This window comes from Aquarana catesbeiana, linkage group LG10, assembly GCF_042186555.1.
Source record: "Aquarana catesbeiana isolate 2022-GZ linkage group LG10, ASM4218655v1, whole genome shotgun sequence".
NCBI lineage: Eukaryota > Metazoa > Chordata > Amphibia > Anura > Ranidae > Aquarana > Aquarana catesbeiana.
The window spans coordinates 105,760,312-105,773,414 of NC_133333.1; the positions used below are offsets into that span (position 1 = coordinate 105,760,312).

The 13,103-nt window shown below is 38.9% G+C and overlaps 1 protein-coding gene across 4 annotated transcripts in view; it reads left to right on the plus strand.

The window, feature by feature from the left end:
• LOC141110788 (uncharacterized) overlaps positions 1-13,103 on the plus strand; it is a 117,847-nt gene that overhangs the window by 94,107 nt on the left and 10,637 nt on the right. For all 4 annotated transcript variants that reach the window (XM_073602408.1, XM_073602407.1, XM_073602409.1 and 1 more), the window contains one exon: positions 812-932. In XM_073602408.1, the coding sequence (XP_073458509.1) occupies positions 812-932 (121 nt within the window). The remainder of the gene's footprint in view (positions 1-811; positions 933-13,103) is intronic.

Sequence of the window (13,103 nt, forward strand, 5' to 3'; positions counted from 1 at the left end):
TGTTTATTTGTGAAAACAAAAGCATAGTTGGGTAGTGTATCCAGAAGTAATCACCAGGGAAACCAGAGCAAAATGTCTAAATCAGAGCAACAAATAGTCAGAAGACATAGTGGGAGCTCAGATGAGGTTAGGGCAAGCATAGTAAGTAACCAAGAACAATCCAACACTCTAGGAAGCATACACATAAACTGTCAGACTCTTCCATGGAAAAATGGGACAAGTACCCTCAAAATGGGAACTAGACCAATCACAACATGCCAGGATGACATACAAGTGTGTTCAGACACTCCTCTGTAGGTAGACAGAATGACTGAAGTCATATTATAACTTTTTTTACTCCCCCCAAGACAGACCCATTAGTCATCACCCTTCACTACTTTTATGTCCAAATAATTTGTGTTTTGAAGACATTTCTCATTCAAGATTAATTGGTATGCTAGAAAACTGGTGTATGCTATTTGTTTTGCTTTTAATAAATACCTTCATAATATCAACACAATGGGGTCGATTTACAAAGAGATTAGGACACTTATGTCCAAATTTTACTTTGCAAAGGGAAAGGTCACTTAGCATAGTGAATGCGATGAACAAGTATCCCTGAATACCCAAGGAAAATTAGAAAAACTGAATATTTGCTTGCATGTGATTGGATGATTAAAGAGTGCCACATCATTCCCTATGATGCTAAGGGAAAATTAACTTTGTTAAGCGAATGGTCTATAATCGTTTAATAAATCAAGCCCAACATACTAATGTAAAATGACAATGTCCATAGTACAAATTAAATAAGACACATCTTGCTTTCTTATAGATTGTGGCAACAGCAAACAAGCACATAGTGGACATGTTTATATTGGATGAATTGCTTGGACTGATTGAAACACATCAACCATTGATGTTTGAAAAGGATTCATCAGGATATCTGTTGGAAAGTATGTCAAACAATATACATGAATTTACCTGTTTCTTAAAGTACTGTGATATATTTCCCCTAATGATTTACATGTAACCCATTCGGGGCTGATTTACTGTACTAAAGGAGTTTAAAATTGTCACTTACCTGAACCTTTAGTAAAGTAAACCTACCGGGGCTGATTTACTAAAGGCAAATAGGCTGTTTGCTTTGCAAGAGAATTTTCCACAGAGATAGTTATGGTGGTGTCATTTCACTTTGCAATGAAAATAAAAAAAAAAACACATTTTTGCTTGTGTAAGTCAGATCATGGTAGTCAGCAGAGCTTCACCTTATTCACTAAGCCCTGGGGAAAATTTTGCTTGCAAGGTGCAAATTCGTTTTCAAAGTGAACAGCCTATTTGCCTTTAGTAAATCAGCCTCGGTCGGTTTACTTTATATAAATTGTTAGTTTTCAAACTAAACTGGGGGGCCTCCCATGGCTGCAGACAGAATCTCCCCACCAAATCCTCTAGCACCCGACAATTCAAGGTTACACTAGCTGTGGTGAAATCCATTTGAACTGTGGTCTTCGGGGACAAGCACCCCTCTGAGATGACTCCGGTCCTGATACATCCCAATTTTACACCAGGACTTCACAATAGATCAATTCTTTCTGCCCTCTTAGACAATCAATTTTACTGGAGCATTTTTTTTTGAGAGGGCACATGGCTCTCCCAGCGCATATTCCTGCAATGTTCAACCCACAGCTCTCGCTATGGAAAGTGAAGCAATAACAGCACTTTGTGTCACATAACTGGTGAAAAGTGACAGCCTTACCCACTCCTATGCATTTTGAAAAATTGTGTCTTGAGGACAAGGAGATTCCCCATAGTCTACCCCAGTCATATTGAATACTATCTCACCCTTCAAATTTGGCACCTCCTAAATAGCTTATGAAGTGGGAAATCGAACACTGCACTACTTTCACTGATCAGCAACGTGACAGGATCCTACAAATGACCCATAAGGCGTCGGTGTCTAGCAGTGTTCAGGAAACAGGATACAAAATACTATCTAGATGGTACTGGGTTTCTAAAATCCTTCACAAGCTCACCACTATGCTGGCATTGGAAATTGAAAGGTAGAAGTGACCTGGCACAACTAGCAAAGGCATGGCCCCATCCCGAATAAATGAATATACTTGAAAAAGAAGCAAGGTTGGGACTTTACATGGGCCATGTCTCTGCAAAAATATGAAAATGGAATTCAAATAATAAATTCTAATTCAATTGAATGTCACAATCATGTAGAGTGTATACTGTACATGGTTGATAGACACACAATGTACTAAAATCATAATAAATAATTGATTCAGTGCCACATTCACGTACAGTATGCATGATTGATGGACACATGATCTATTGCATAATAATGATATTAATGACAATAATAATCATAGTTTAAATATTCATAATAATAACAACATGATTTTATTTTGTAGATACTCAACATGTCGATTAAGGATCATAAAAATATTTGATACAATTAATCAATAAGCAATGAACATGATTGAAAAAAATATATAAATAACCGTAATCATGATTAATAAATTGGATACAGAAACAGTAATCATGATTAATAAATTGAATACATAGTAACAACGTACATCCAGTATAGATTGATACATAATGTGAGAGTTAAAATTCATCATAAAAACTGAATTGTCTTGACACCCTTTTAAATGAAGACTCTACGCGTTTCATGGCCTAAAGCCAATCATCAGGAGTGAAAGATGCAAGACTATGAAGGCAGCTAAGAGACTGTGCCCAGCTTCTTAGTGGGAAAACGGTGGATCCAGGTGGTGCATCTCACTTTTGGCAGAGGCGGGAGACCCCCCACTTCCTCCCCCCTTCCTCCAAGAGAAAGAGGGGTCAGGGGAGCCAGCCAGGAGGTATACCAAAATATCACAGCACAGTCTCTGTATGTGTGTTGTCCTATTCTTATAGTGAGAGCGTGGGCTACACCCACACTCTCACTATAAGAATAGGTCACCATTTATGGCACCTGTACATCACTAGGTAGTGGGTGCATGCACCACCCACATACAGAAACTGTGCTGTGATGTTTTGGTATACCCCCTGGCTGGCTCCCCCGACCCCTCTTTCTCTTGGAGGGAGGGGGGAGGAAGTGGGGGATCTCCCGCTTCTACCCTGAGTGAGATGCACCACCTGGATCCACCGTTCTCCCACTAAGAAGCTGGGCACAGTCTCTTAGCTGCCTTCATAGTCTTGCATCTTTCACTCCTGATGATTGGCTTTAGGCCATGAAACACGTAGAGTCTTCGTTTAAAAGGGTGTCAAGACAATTCGGTTTTTATGATGAATTTTAACTTTCTCACAATCTATATATCAATCTATACTGGATGTATGTTGTTACTATGTATTCAATTTATTAATCATGATTACTGTTTCTGCATCCAATTTATTAATCATAATTACTGTGATTTATATATTTTTCTCAATCATGTTCATTGCTTATTGATTAATTGTATCAAATATTTTTATGATCCTTAATCGAGATGTTGAGTATCTACAAAATAAAATCATGTTATTATTATTATTATTAATAATATTTACACTATGATTATTATTGTCATTAATATTATCATTATTATGCAATAGTTCATCATGTGTCCATCAATCATGCATACTATACGTGAATGTGGCACTGAATCAATTATTTATTATGATTTTAGTACATTGTGTGTCTATCAACCATGTATACACTCTACATGATTGTGACATTCAATTGAATTAGAATTTATTATTTGAATTCCATTTTCATATTTTTGCAGAGACATGGCCCATGTAAAGTCCCAACCTTGCTTCTTTTTCATGACTATTTGTTTGGAGGAGGAAGCATTCATGCTCCATATCTTCAGGTCTCACCATAACATCCAGACCTTCTGGTCTCAGGTCAAACACTGGATATTTAAATTTACTGATATCCATATGCCTGATAATGCAGCTGTATTTGTTCTTCATTTAGCTCCCCTTTCTATTGATTCTTTTGCTCAAAGCCACAAAAGGCTTGCATTCCTGTGTATTGGAAACAAACATTGGCCCCCACCTATCAAATTGTCGTTTGCTAAGATCACCGACATAAAACTTATGTAGTTTATGATTTATGATTTAGAGTTAATGGCCTCAGCCACCCACACAGAGGAGAGATTCTGGAATACGTGGCTTTATTGGACGCAATTCACTTGTACCTCCGATTATATTACTCTACTCAGCTCTCAAGCCCGAGCCGATGGGCCACTTTTGATCATTAATTTGACAGCTTATCTGTGATGCCTTAGGTGGAGAGACCACCGGTTGCCACCTCCTTTCTCTCACCCCCTCTAGCTTTCCTTACCTTTCCCCCTTTTATTTTATTTGAATTTTTTCTCTCTCTCTTCAGTACTATATGTGCATGGTGATGCCCCAGGATGGTGGAGACGGTAGTCCGCAGGCTTACAAAGGAATCTTTCCAATTAGCGTCCATAATGTTTACCTTTAACAATTTTTTTCCCTGCTGGTTCAGCTATTTCTTGGTAGTGTTCTCATCCCCTGTAGATAGTGTTTTCCCTGTCTATGTCTGTACTGCATGGGATTTTGTGCATTCAGCTATACCACCGAGGTTATCTTTGTTCTTGAAACGCTTCAAACCAAACTTGTTGTGTTTTGATGTTTTGTATGCTTTTGTAGACTGAAAATTTGATAAATAAAAAATTAAAAAAAAAAAAGAAAGAAAATGCCAGGGTTGAGTGAATGCTGATAAGGACAGTCTGGTAGATGTTTTTCCAAAAAAACTTAGGAAAAGTCTTACTAAAATTCGAACAAAAATCTCAGAACATTTTCAGAACATTCAAATATTGTCCAAAAGATTTTGTTTGCTTTTAACATTTCATTTTGGAATGAATGGATTTTACTGAACGAAAATCACATTATAGTACATTGTTAGAAATTTGTTTAAAGAGTAGGTCCAGCCTGGGTGAAAAAAATGAAAAGTCAGCATCTACAAATACTTTTAATATTAGGACACTTTCAGCTTCACAGCTGATTCCCTACTGTGCATGCGCGAAGCGTGCCCTTTCTAATTGTTGCGGCGGAGGAAGAAGGGGGAGGGCCGAACTTCCGGGAGATCGGGACGCAGCTCTGTCTCCGAAAGTGGGGAAGGGGACCTGTCCCCATTCCATCCTCCCTCCTGAAAGGTGCCAAATGGAGGGGGGGAGGAAGCGTATAAGTTCCACTTTTGGGTGGAACTTCGCTTTAAGAAAAGTTTTCCATCCCGCTCCTCTGAATTTTCTCGTCACTGCAGTCAAAAACAAAGGTTGATTTGACCTCACTAATGATTAGAAAAATAAACAAACTTTCTTAGAACATTTTTTTATTATGAATTGTACCCATCTATTACCAGCTTTATACTGTACATCATGTAATAAATACTGTTTGGTGTGTTATTTGCAAATATTATGTAACCCTATCAGTAAATAAATATTGCAGATTGAACTACCCCTTTTGTTGAAGAATCCTTAGATCTAGGTGTGTTTATGCAAATACTCCTATTGTGATTGAAGTTTATTCACATATATATTTAACCCCTTCCCGCCGACCGGACGCAGATATGCGTACTCGGCTTTCCGGGGTTATACCGGGATGATGCCCACAGCTGCAGGCATCATCCCGGTACCGTTGTTTACAGTGGGCAATCGGCTACCCGAGTATAACAACCGATGCGGCTAAAAGCCGCTCGGTTGTTATACCGGAGGAGCGGGAGAGGACATCCCCCCTCCCGCCGCCTCCCACCGCCTCCCGCCGCCTCCCGCCGCTGTTACCGGGCCTCCCGTGCGATCGGGAGGCCCGGTGTCCAATCAGGTTCCCTCGGCGGCTGGGGGTGGGCTGGAACGAAGCTGTGGGCAGCTTCGTTCCAGCCCTCTCGTAAACGCGGAAGCGACGTCATGACGTCACTTCCCATTTACTAGGCTGCCAATGGCGCCGAATTTAAAAAAGTACACAGTATTCAGAATCGCCGTTTTCGGCGATCTGAATACTTTGAAGTGTAAAGGAGGGATGGGGGGTCTTTTAGACCCCCCATCCCTCAATAAAGAGTACCTGTCACCACCTATTACTGTCACAAGGGATGTTTACATTCCTTGTGACAGCAATAAAAGTAAAAAAAAAATTTTTTTTTAAAACACAATTTATAAAGTAAAAAAAAAAATAAAATAAAAAAAAAAAATTTTTTTTTAAAGTGCCCCTGTCCCCGCGAGCTCGCGCAGCGAAGAAAACGCATACGGAAGTCGCGCCCGCATATGTAAATGGTGTTCAAATCACACATGTGAGGTATCGCCGCGATCGTCAGAGTGAGAGCAATAATTCTAGCACTAGACCTCCTCTGTAACTCAAACCTGGTAACCGCAAAAAATTTTTTAAAGCGTCGCCTATGGAAATTCATAGGTACCGTAGTTTGTCGCCATTCCACAAGTGCGTGCAATTATAAAGGGTGACATGTTTGGTATCTATTTACTCGGCGTAACATCATATTTCACATTATACAAAAAAATTGGGGTAACTTTACTGTTTGGATTTTTTAAAATTCATGAAAGTGTCCCTTTTCCAAAAATTTGCGTTTAAAACACAGCTGCACAAATACTGTGTAATAAAAAATATTGCAACAATTGCCATTTTATTCTCTAGATTCTTTGCTAAAAAAATATATATAATGTTTGGGAACTCTAAGTAATTTTCTAGCAAAAAATATGGATTTTAACTTGTAAACACCAAATTTCAAAAATAGGCTTAGTCATGAAAGGGTTAACCTAGTTAACAGTTGGCGACCACTCCTTTGGGCACACATTAAGAAGCCACTTTCAGCAATATTTTAAGTGGTTGCAAAATTTACAAAGTCACACTAATGAAGGGTCTTCTTTTGAATGCTAACAATGAACATTGGGGGCTCTGTATGGTGGCATTTAACAGGCCTAGTTAACAGGCTATATACAGTTGTGGCCAAAAATATTGGCACCCCTGCATTTCTGTCAGATAATGCACAACTTTGTGAAAATTGTTGCAATTAAAAATTTTTTGGCATGTTTAATTCTTTTGTTTGTATTGGTATGACACAAAAAAGTGGAGAAACAAAAAGCCAAATCTGACACATTCCATACAAACCTCCAAAAATGGACTGGACAAAATTATTGTCACCTTCTCAAAATTGTAAGAAAGAATTGCATTCCAAGTTTGTGATGCTCTGGTAACTTGTAATTAAACTCACCTGTATCAATTAATAGGTGCTGAAAACACACAAACAATAAGTTAAAATAGTTAAAAATGTACTCCAGTTTTCTGTCATGTGTCTTTGTGTGCCACACAGAGAATGGAGAAGAGAAAGAGCAGCAAAGAATTGTCTGAGGATTTGAGAACACAAATTGTGGAAAAGCATGGATAATCTCAAGGTTACAAGTCCATCTCCAGAGATCTTAATGTTCCTGTGACCACTGTGTACAACATTGTCAAGAAGTTTACAGCGCATGGCCACTGTAGCTAAATCTCCCTGGACGTGAACAAAAGAGAAAAATTGATCAAGGATTGAAACGAAAAATTGTTTGAATGGTGAATAAAGAACCTCGATCAACTTCCTGACAAATTCAAGCTGACCTACGGGCACAGGGTACAACTGTGTCAGCTCGCACTATACGTCCCCATCTGACTGAAAAGGGATGCTATAGTAGAAGACCCAGGAGGACCCCACCTCTACCACAGAAACATAAAAAAGCCAGATTGGAGTTTACCAAAACTTACATGAGGAAGCCAAAATCTTTTTGGGAGAATGTGCTGTGGACAGATGAAACAAAATTGCAGCTTTTTGGTAAAGCCCATCATTCTACATTCTTCAGAAAAAGAAATGAGGCCTTTAAAGAACAGAATACAGTACCTAAGTCAAACATGGTGGAGGTTCACTGATGTTTTGGAGTTGCTTTGCTACTTCAGGCACTGGATGTCTTGACCGTGTGCATGGTATTATGAAATCTGAAGACTACCAAAGAATACTGGGATGCAATGTAGGGCTCAGTGTCAGAAAGTTGGGCTTCAGTCAGAGGTCATGGATCTTACAGTAGGACTATGACCCAAACCACACGTAAAAAAAGCATCCAGAAATGGTTTAAGACAAAGCACTGAAGAGTACTTGAGAAAAGGAACCCTTCCAATCTGAGAGACCTGGAGTAGTTTGCAAAAGAAGAGTGGTCCAAAATTCCAGTAGACTGGTGTAAGAAACTAATTGATGTTTACAGGAAGAGACTGATTTCAGTTATTTTTTTCCAAGGGGTGTGCTACCAAATATTACATTGAGGGTGCCAATAATTTTGTCCTGTCCATTTTTTGAGTTTTGTGTGGAGATTTGGCTTTTTGTTTCTTCACTTTTTTGTGTCATACCAATACAAACAAAAGAAATAAACATGAGAATGCCTAAACATTTGTAATTGCAACAATTTTCTGGGTGGAGTGGTGCATTATCTGACAGAAATGAAGGGGTGCCAATATTTTTGGCTATGACTGTATATAGTATACGCTAACCCTCAATAACCTTATAGTACATGTGACCATACCTATTTTGTATAAACATCTTGGGAGTTTATTTACTAGTCAAAGTGGGTGTTATCTGTGAAAGTCAATTTTCACTGTGCCAAGAAATTTTCCCTTTGCTTAGTGACTGTGAAGAAAATTCACTTTGCAAAGAACAAGCATTCAAGTGCAAGGAGAATAAATAAAACAGTATTTTTGCTTTCTCTTGATTGGATAATTGAAGTCAAGAAAGTTTTACCTCATTCACTAGACTAAAGCCTTGTACACACAATCGGATTTCCCGCAGACAAAACCTCAGACTTTTGTTCAAAGGCGTGTGCCTGGATTTTGTCATACATACATACAAACGACAAGGATACATGCATACAAACGACAAGGAATTGTCGGCCAACAAGCACGAACGTAGTGACGTGCTACGTGTTTTTTCAGCTCTTTAGCGCCTCGGACTTTTGTTCGAAGGCGTGTGCCTGGATTTTGTCTTGCATATAAACGATAAGGAATTGTCGGCCAACAAACACGAACATAGTGACGTACTATGTGTTTTTTCAGCTCTTTAGCGCCACCCTTTGGGCTCCTTCTGCTAATTTCCTGCTAGTAGAAGTTTGGTGAGTGTTGATTCACGTTTTTCATTTTGTGCTTTTCATTTCGCACGTTTCATTTCGTGCTTTTCAGTTTGTTTCTGAATGGCCGTTCGTCAACCAGACATGTTGCGGAATTGAAGGAGATAACGTGTTATTTATTATTGGCCTTGGAGTTATTGCTTTGACCCAAGTCCAGTCCAGGAACAGGAGGAGGAGGATTTCTTGGACCAAAAATTGGTTGCTTTATTAATCGTGACAAATTATGTCATCTGCCTTTGCTGTGGGAGCTCCAGTAGAATAATCCGAATGATTTTCATAATTATTCCTGGATGACGGACCCCTGCTTTCACCAACTCTTGGCATTGCTGACCCCTATATTAAGAAGCAGGACACATGCATGAGGCTTTTATTTTATTTTTTGGTTGAATAATAATGATTTGATTTGTTATATTTTCTATATTTTTGGATGCATAGAATGCACTTTTTGGTTCAGTTTTATAGGCAGATAGCATGTCTAATTTTATTTGTTTTCTTTTTAATGCACAATAAAAAAATTGAGTAGAATAATACTTGGCTATGTGTTTTACTTCAAATGACAGTTTGGGAGTAGGCAGTTACATTTAAAAAAATACAATGTAAAATTGACAAGGGACACCAACATAGTTGTATCCTTGATCTTAAAAACTACGAGATAATGGTGTTGTGGTAACTTGCCCAAAAAAAGCATAATAATATTATTCTTGATATCACTAGAAAAAAAGCCTTTGAAAATTTGTTTGCAATAACTCCATCAGTATCACCAGCAGAGCAGCTTCATTATTATCCCATTAAAGAAGAAGAGAATGTGCGCTGCATTTTGAGATTTCATAATTTGCTGTGTCACGAATGTTAATTCTCCATTACGTACGCTAGTTTACAAGACCGACTTCTGGCTCGTACTTGCTTCCTAGCATGTGCGTTTGTACTTTGGACTTTTGTCCGACGAACTTGAGTACACACGCTCGGAAAATCTGACAACAGACATTTGTCTGCGGAAAATTTTAAAGCCTGCCATTTAACATTTGTCCATGGAAAATCTGACAACAATTGTCCGATGGAGTGTACAAACAGTTGGATTTTCCGCCAACTGCCTGTCATCACACATTTCCCATCGGAAAATCCGATCATGTGTGCTTAAGTGAAAGTAAACAAGCTATTTGCCATTAAGGGCCCTTTCACACTGGAGTGAGGGCAGCGGGGGCGGCGTTGGCGGTAAAGCGCCGTCATTATAAGCGGTGCTTTACCGTCGGTATGCGGCCGCTAGCGGGGCGATTTTACCCTCGCTAGCAGCCGAGAAAGGGTTAATAACCACCGCAAAGCGCCTCTGCAGAGGCGCTTTGCCGGCGGTATAGCCGCACTGTCCCATTTAATTTAATGGGCAGGAGCGGTGAAGGAGCGGTGTACACTCCGCTCCTTCACTGCTCCGAAGATGCTGCTAGCAGGACTTTTTTTCCTGTCCTGCCAGTGCACCGCTCCCTCGGGCCTCGGTTTGCCGGCGCTATTATTAGCGTAATAGCGCCTGCAAACCGCCCCAGTGTTAGTACATTAACCTCAGTACATTTGATACTTTGTTAAAATTTAAGAAGTTGGGGGAGGGCAGGAGGCGGAGCCTAGCAGAGCAGACATGCATTGTTAGAGCTCCACACCGCTGAGGAGAGAAGAGAAGGACAAAGCGGAGCCTGCAGGCTCAAAAGGTATCCATTTGAACCTTTTTGCCCCAGGGAACAAACTGTGAAAGTTTGGGCAGGAAATATGGTACTGGGAGGAAACCGTGGCAGAAATAAAAATCACCTCACAAAGAGCTCACAGGCACTCACTGCAGCTGAAGCAGCTCCAGTCACCTCACAAGATACAGCATCAGGGCGCTCTCACAGACAGAAAATGTCACAGCAAGACTCTCCATTTTAGGTCAGATACAGAACAAATCCTCTCACAAACTTCTCCACAAGCCTCCTCAGTATCCCCAGTAATATTATTACAATTTGAAAAGATGCTTCATAAGGCTTTAAAACAAACCTCAGACCAAATAACAAAAAGCCTAACCAAAGAAATAAGAGAGCTGGGAAACCGCACCGCAGCCTTAGAAATAAAAATGGATGAAATTGAAATTACAACCCAAGAAAATATAACAGAATTGGAACAATTAAAAAAAGAGAATTTAATACTTCAAACTAAGCTCGAAGATTACGAAAATAGAGCCAGACGTTCAAACTTGCGCATAAGGGGAATACCTGAAACTGTGACAGACCTGCAATCTACTATTACTGCTCTATTACAAGAACTAAAGCCAGATATCCCTATTGAACGTTTAGAACTGGACAGAGTACACAGAGCCCTCACAGCCAAAAAGAAAGATGGACCCCCACGTGATATAATCACAAAATTTCATTATTACAGAACGAAAGAACAAATACTAATTGCTGCAAGAGAAAAAAAGGAACTTAATTTTCAAGGACACAATTATCAAATTTTTGCTGACCTATCCCAACTTACTATTACTAAAAGACGATCCATGAAACCCCAACTAATGGAACTGCAACGCCACAACATTATGTATCAATGGGGCTTCCCCTTTTCAGTCAGATTTAACTACCAAGGTACAATTTACAGAAGCAGATCAGCAGATGAACTACAACAAACCCTTTTAAAATTAAATCTGACAGAACCCACAAGCAGCAACACTCCCACACGCAGAAGAATGGTGTCATCTTCACCTTCAGGCAGCACCCAGAAAATTTCAGAACAAAATGGGAATCATCATTCTCACAAAAGAGGCCGTTATGCCACATCATCCATGGACCAAGAAGATTCAATGGACTGACATCCTAATTCCTAATATCTCTTCATTTATTATACTAAGAGATGGTTCTCTATAAAAAACCTATATTTATAACTGAATGTAACTGCATTCTGATAGTCACACACTGTGTGGGATCATGTTACATTCCAGTTATATTTCTTATTACTTCTGATTCATATAGCCTTAGAATATATAAGTGAAATAAGGAAATTCTTGTTCAGTTATATATTATCAGGTAATAACAATAGATTTATTACTTTTTAGGACAAATATGTTCAATAATCCAGAAGTAATGGAAGCTTTTTCTTTCTTTTCTTAAAACAAATATATTATTACCTAACTAGTTCCTAGAATTATGTTTTTGTTTATTCTAATCTGAAGCAATACAACCTCAATTTTATGAGTTAACATATCTAAACAGTTACATATGAATAAAATATGTAATTGTTTACTCTAAAAGGGTTAAAATCCCAAAATAATTCAAACTATCTTCATCAATACCAAAGTTATTAACAGTACCTTTCTAACTGAATTATTTAGCCTAGGGCAAGACTAACCATATACAACCACCCTGGAATAAATAATTTCAACAAAAACTATATTCTGCACTCCAATTAATGAAACATCATTTTGATGTCTTTTGACATAGCACTTCTCTCCTGTAAGCGGAAGATCCGTGTACCCCCATTAGCCCTCCTCATTCTCCCAACCATATTATGTGGGAGTGTGACGAAGGCACTTATTCCCCTGAGAGAGATATTTATTCTCTTTCACGGGTAAATTGTGATTACTTGCAAAAAATAATTTATACAATGTATCATCTAATCTCATATGTTTTTTGTTTACTCTTTACTCCAGAATTCACTGGTTTCTTTTCTATCTATTCATCTCTTCAGTCCACACAGGTTGATCTGCGCAGTCAGCTCTGCATAACAAAAAGTAAGTCAAAACTATTTGATCTATTGCCATGGCACCACTGAATATACTTTCCCTGAATGTTCAGGGAATAAATGTCCCTCAAAAAAGGACCAAAGCCTTCCGTACTTTCCATAACAAGAAGGCTCACATAGTATGCCTCCAAGAAACACACTTCACCAAAGATTCTACTCCAAAATATATTTCTCCTTTTTATCAACAAATTTACACGGCTTCTGCCTGTA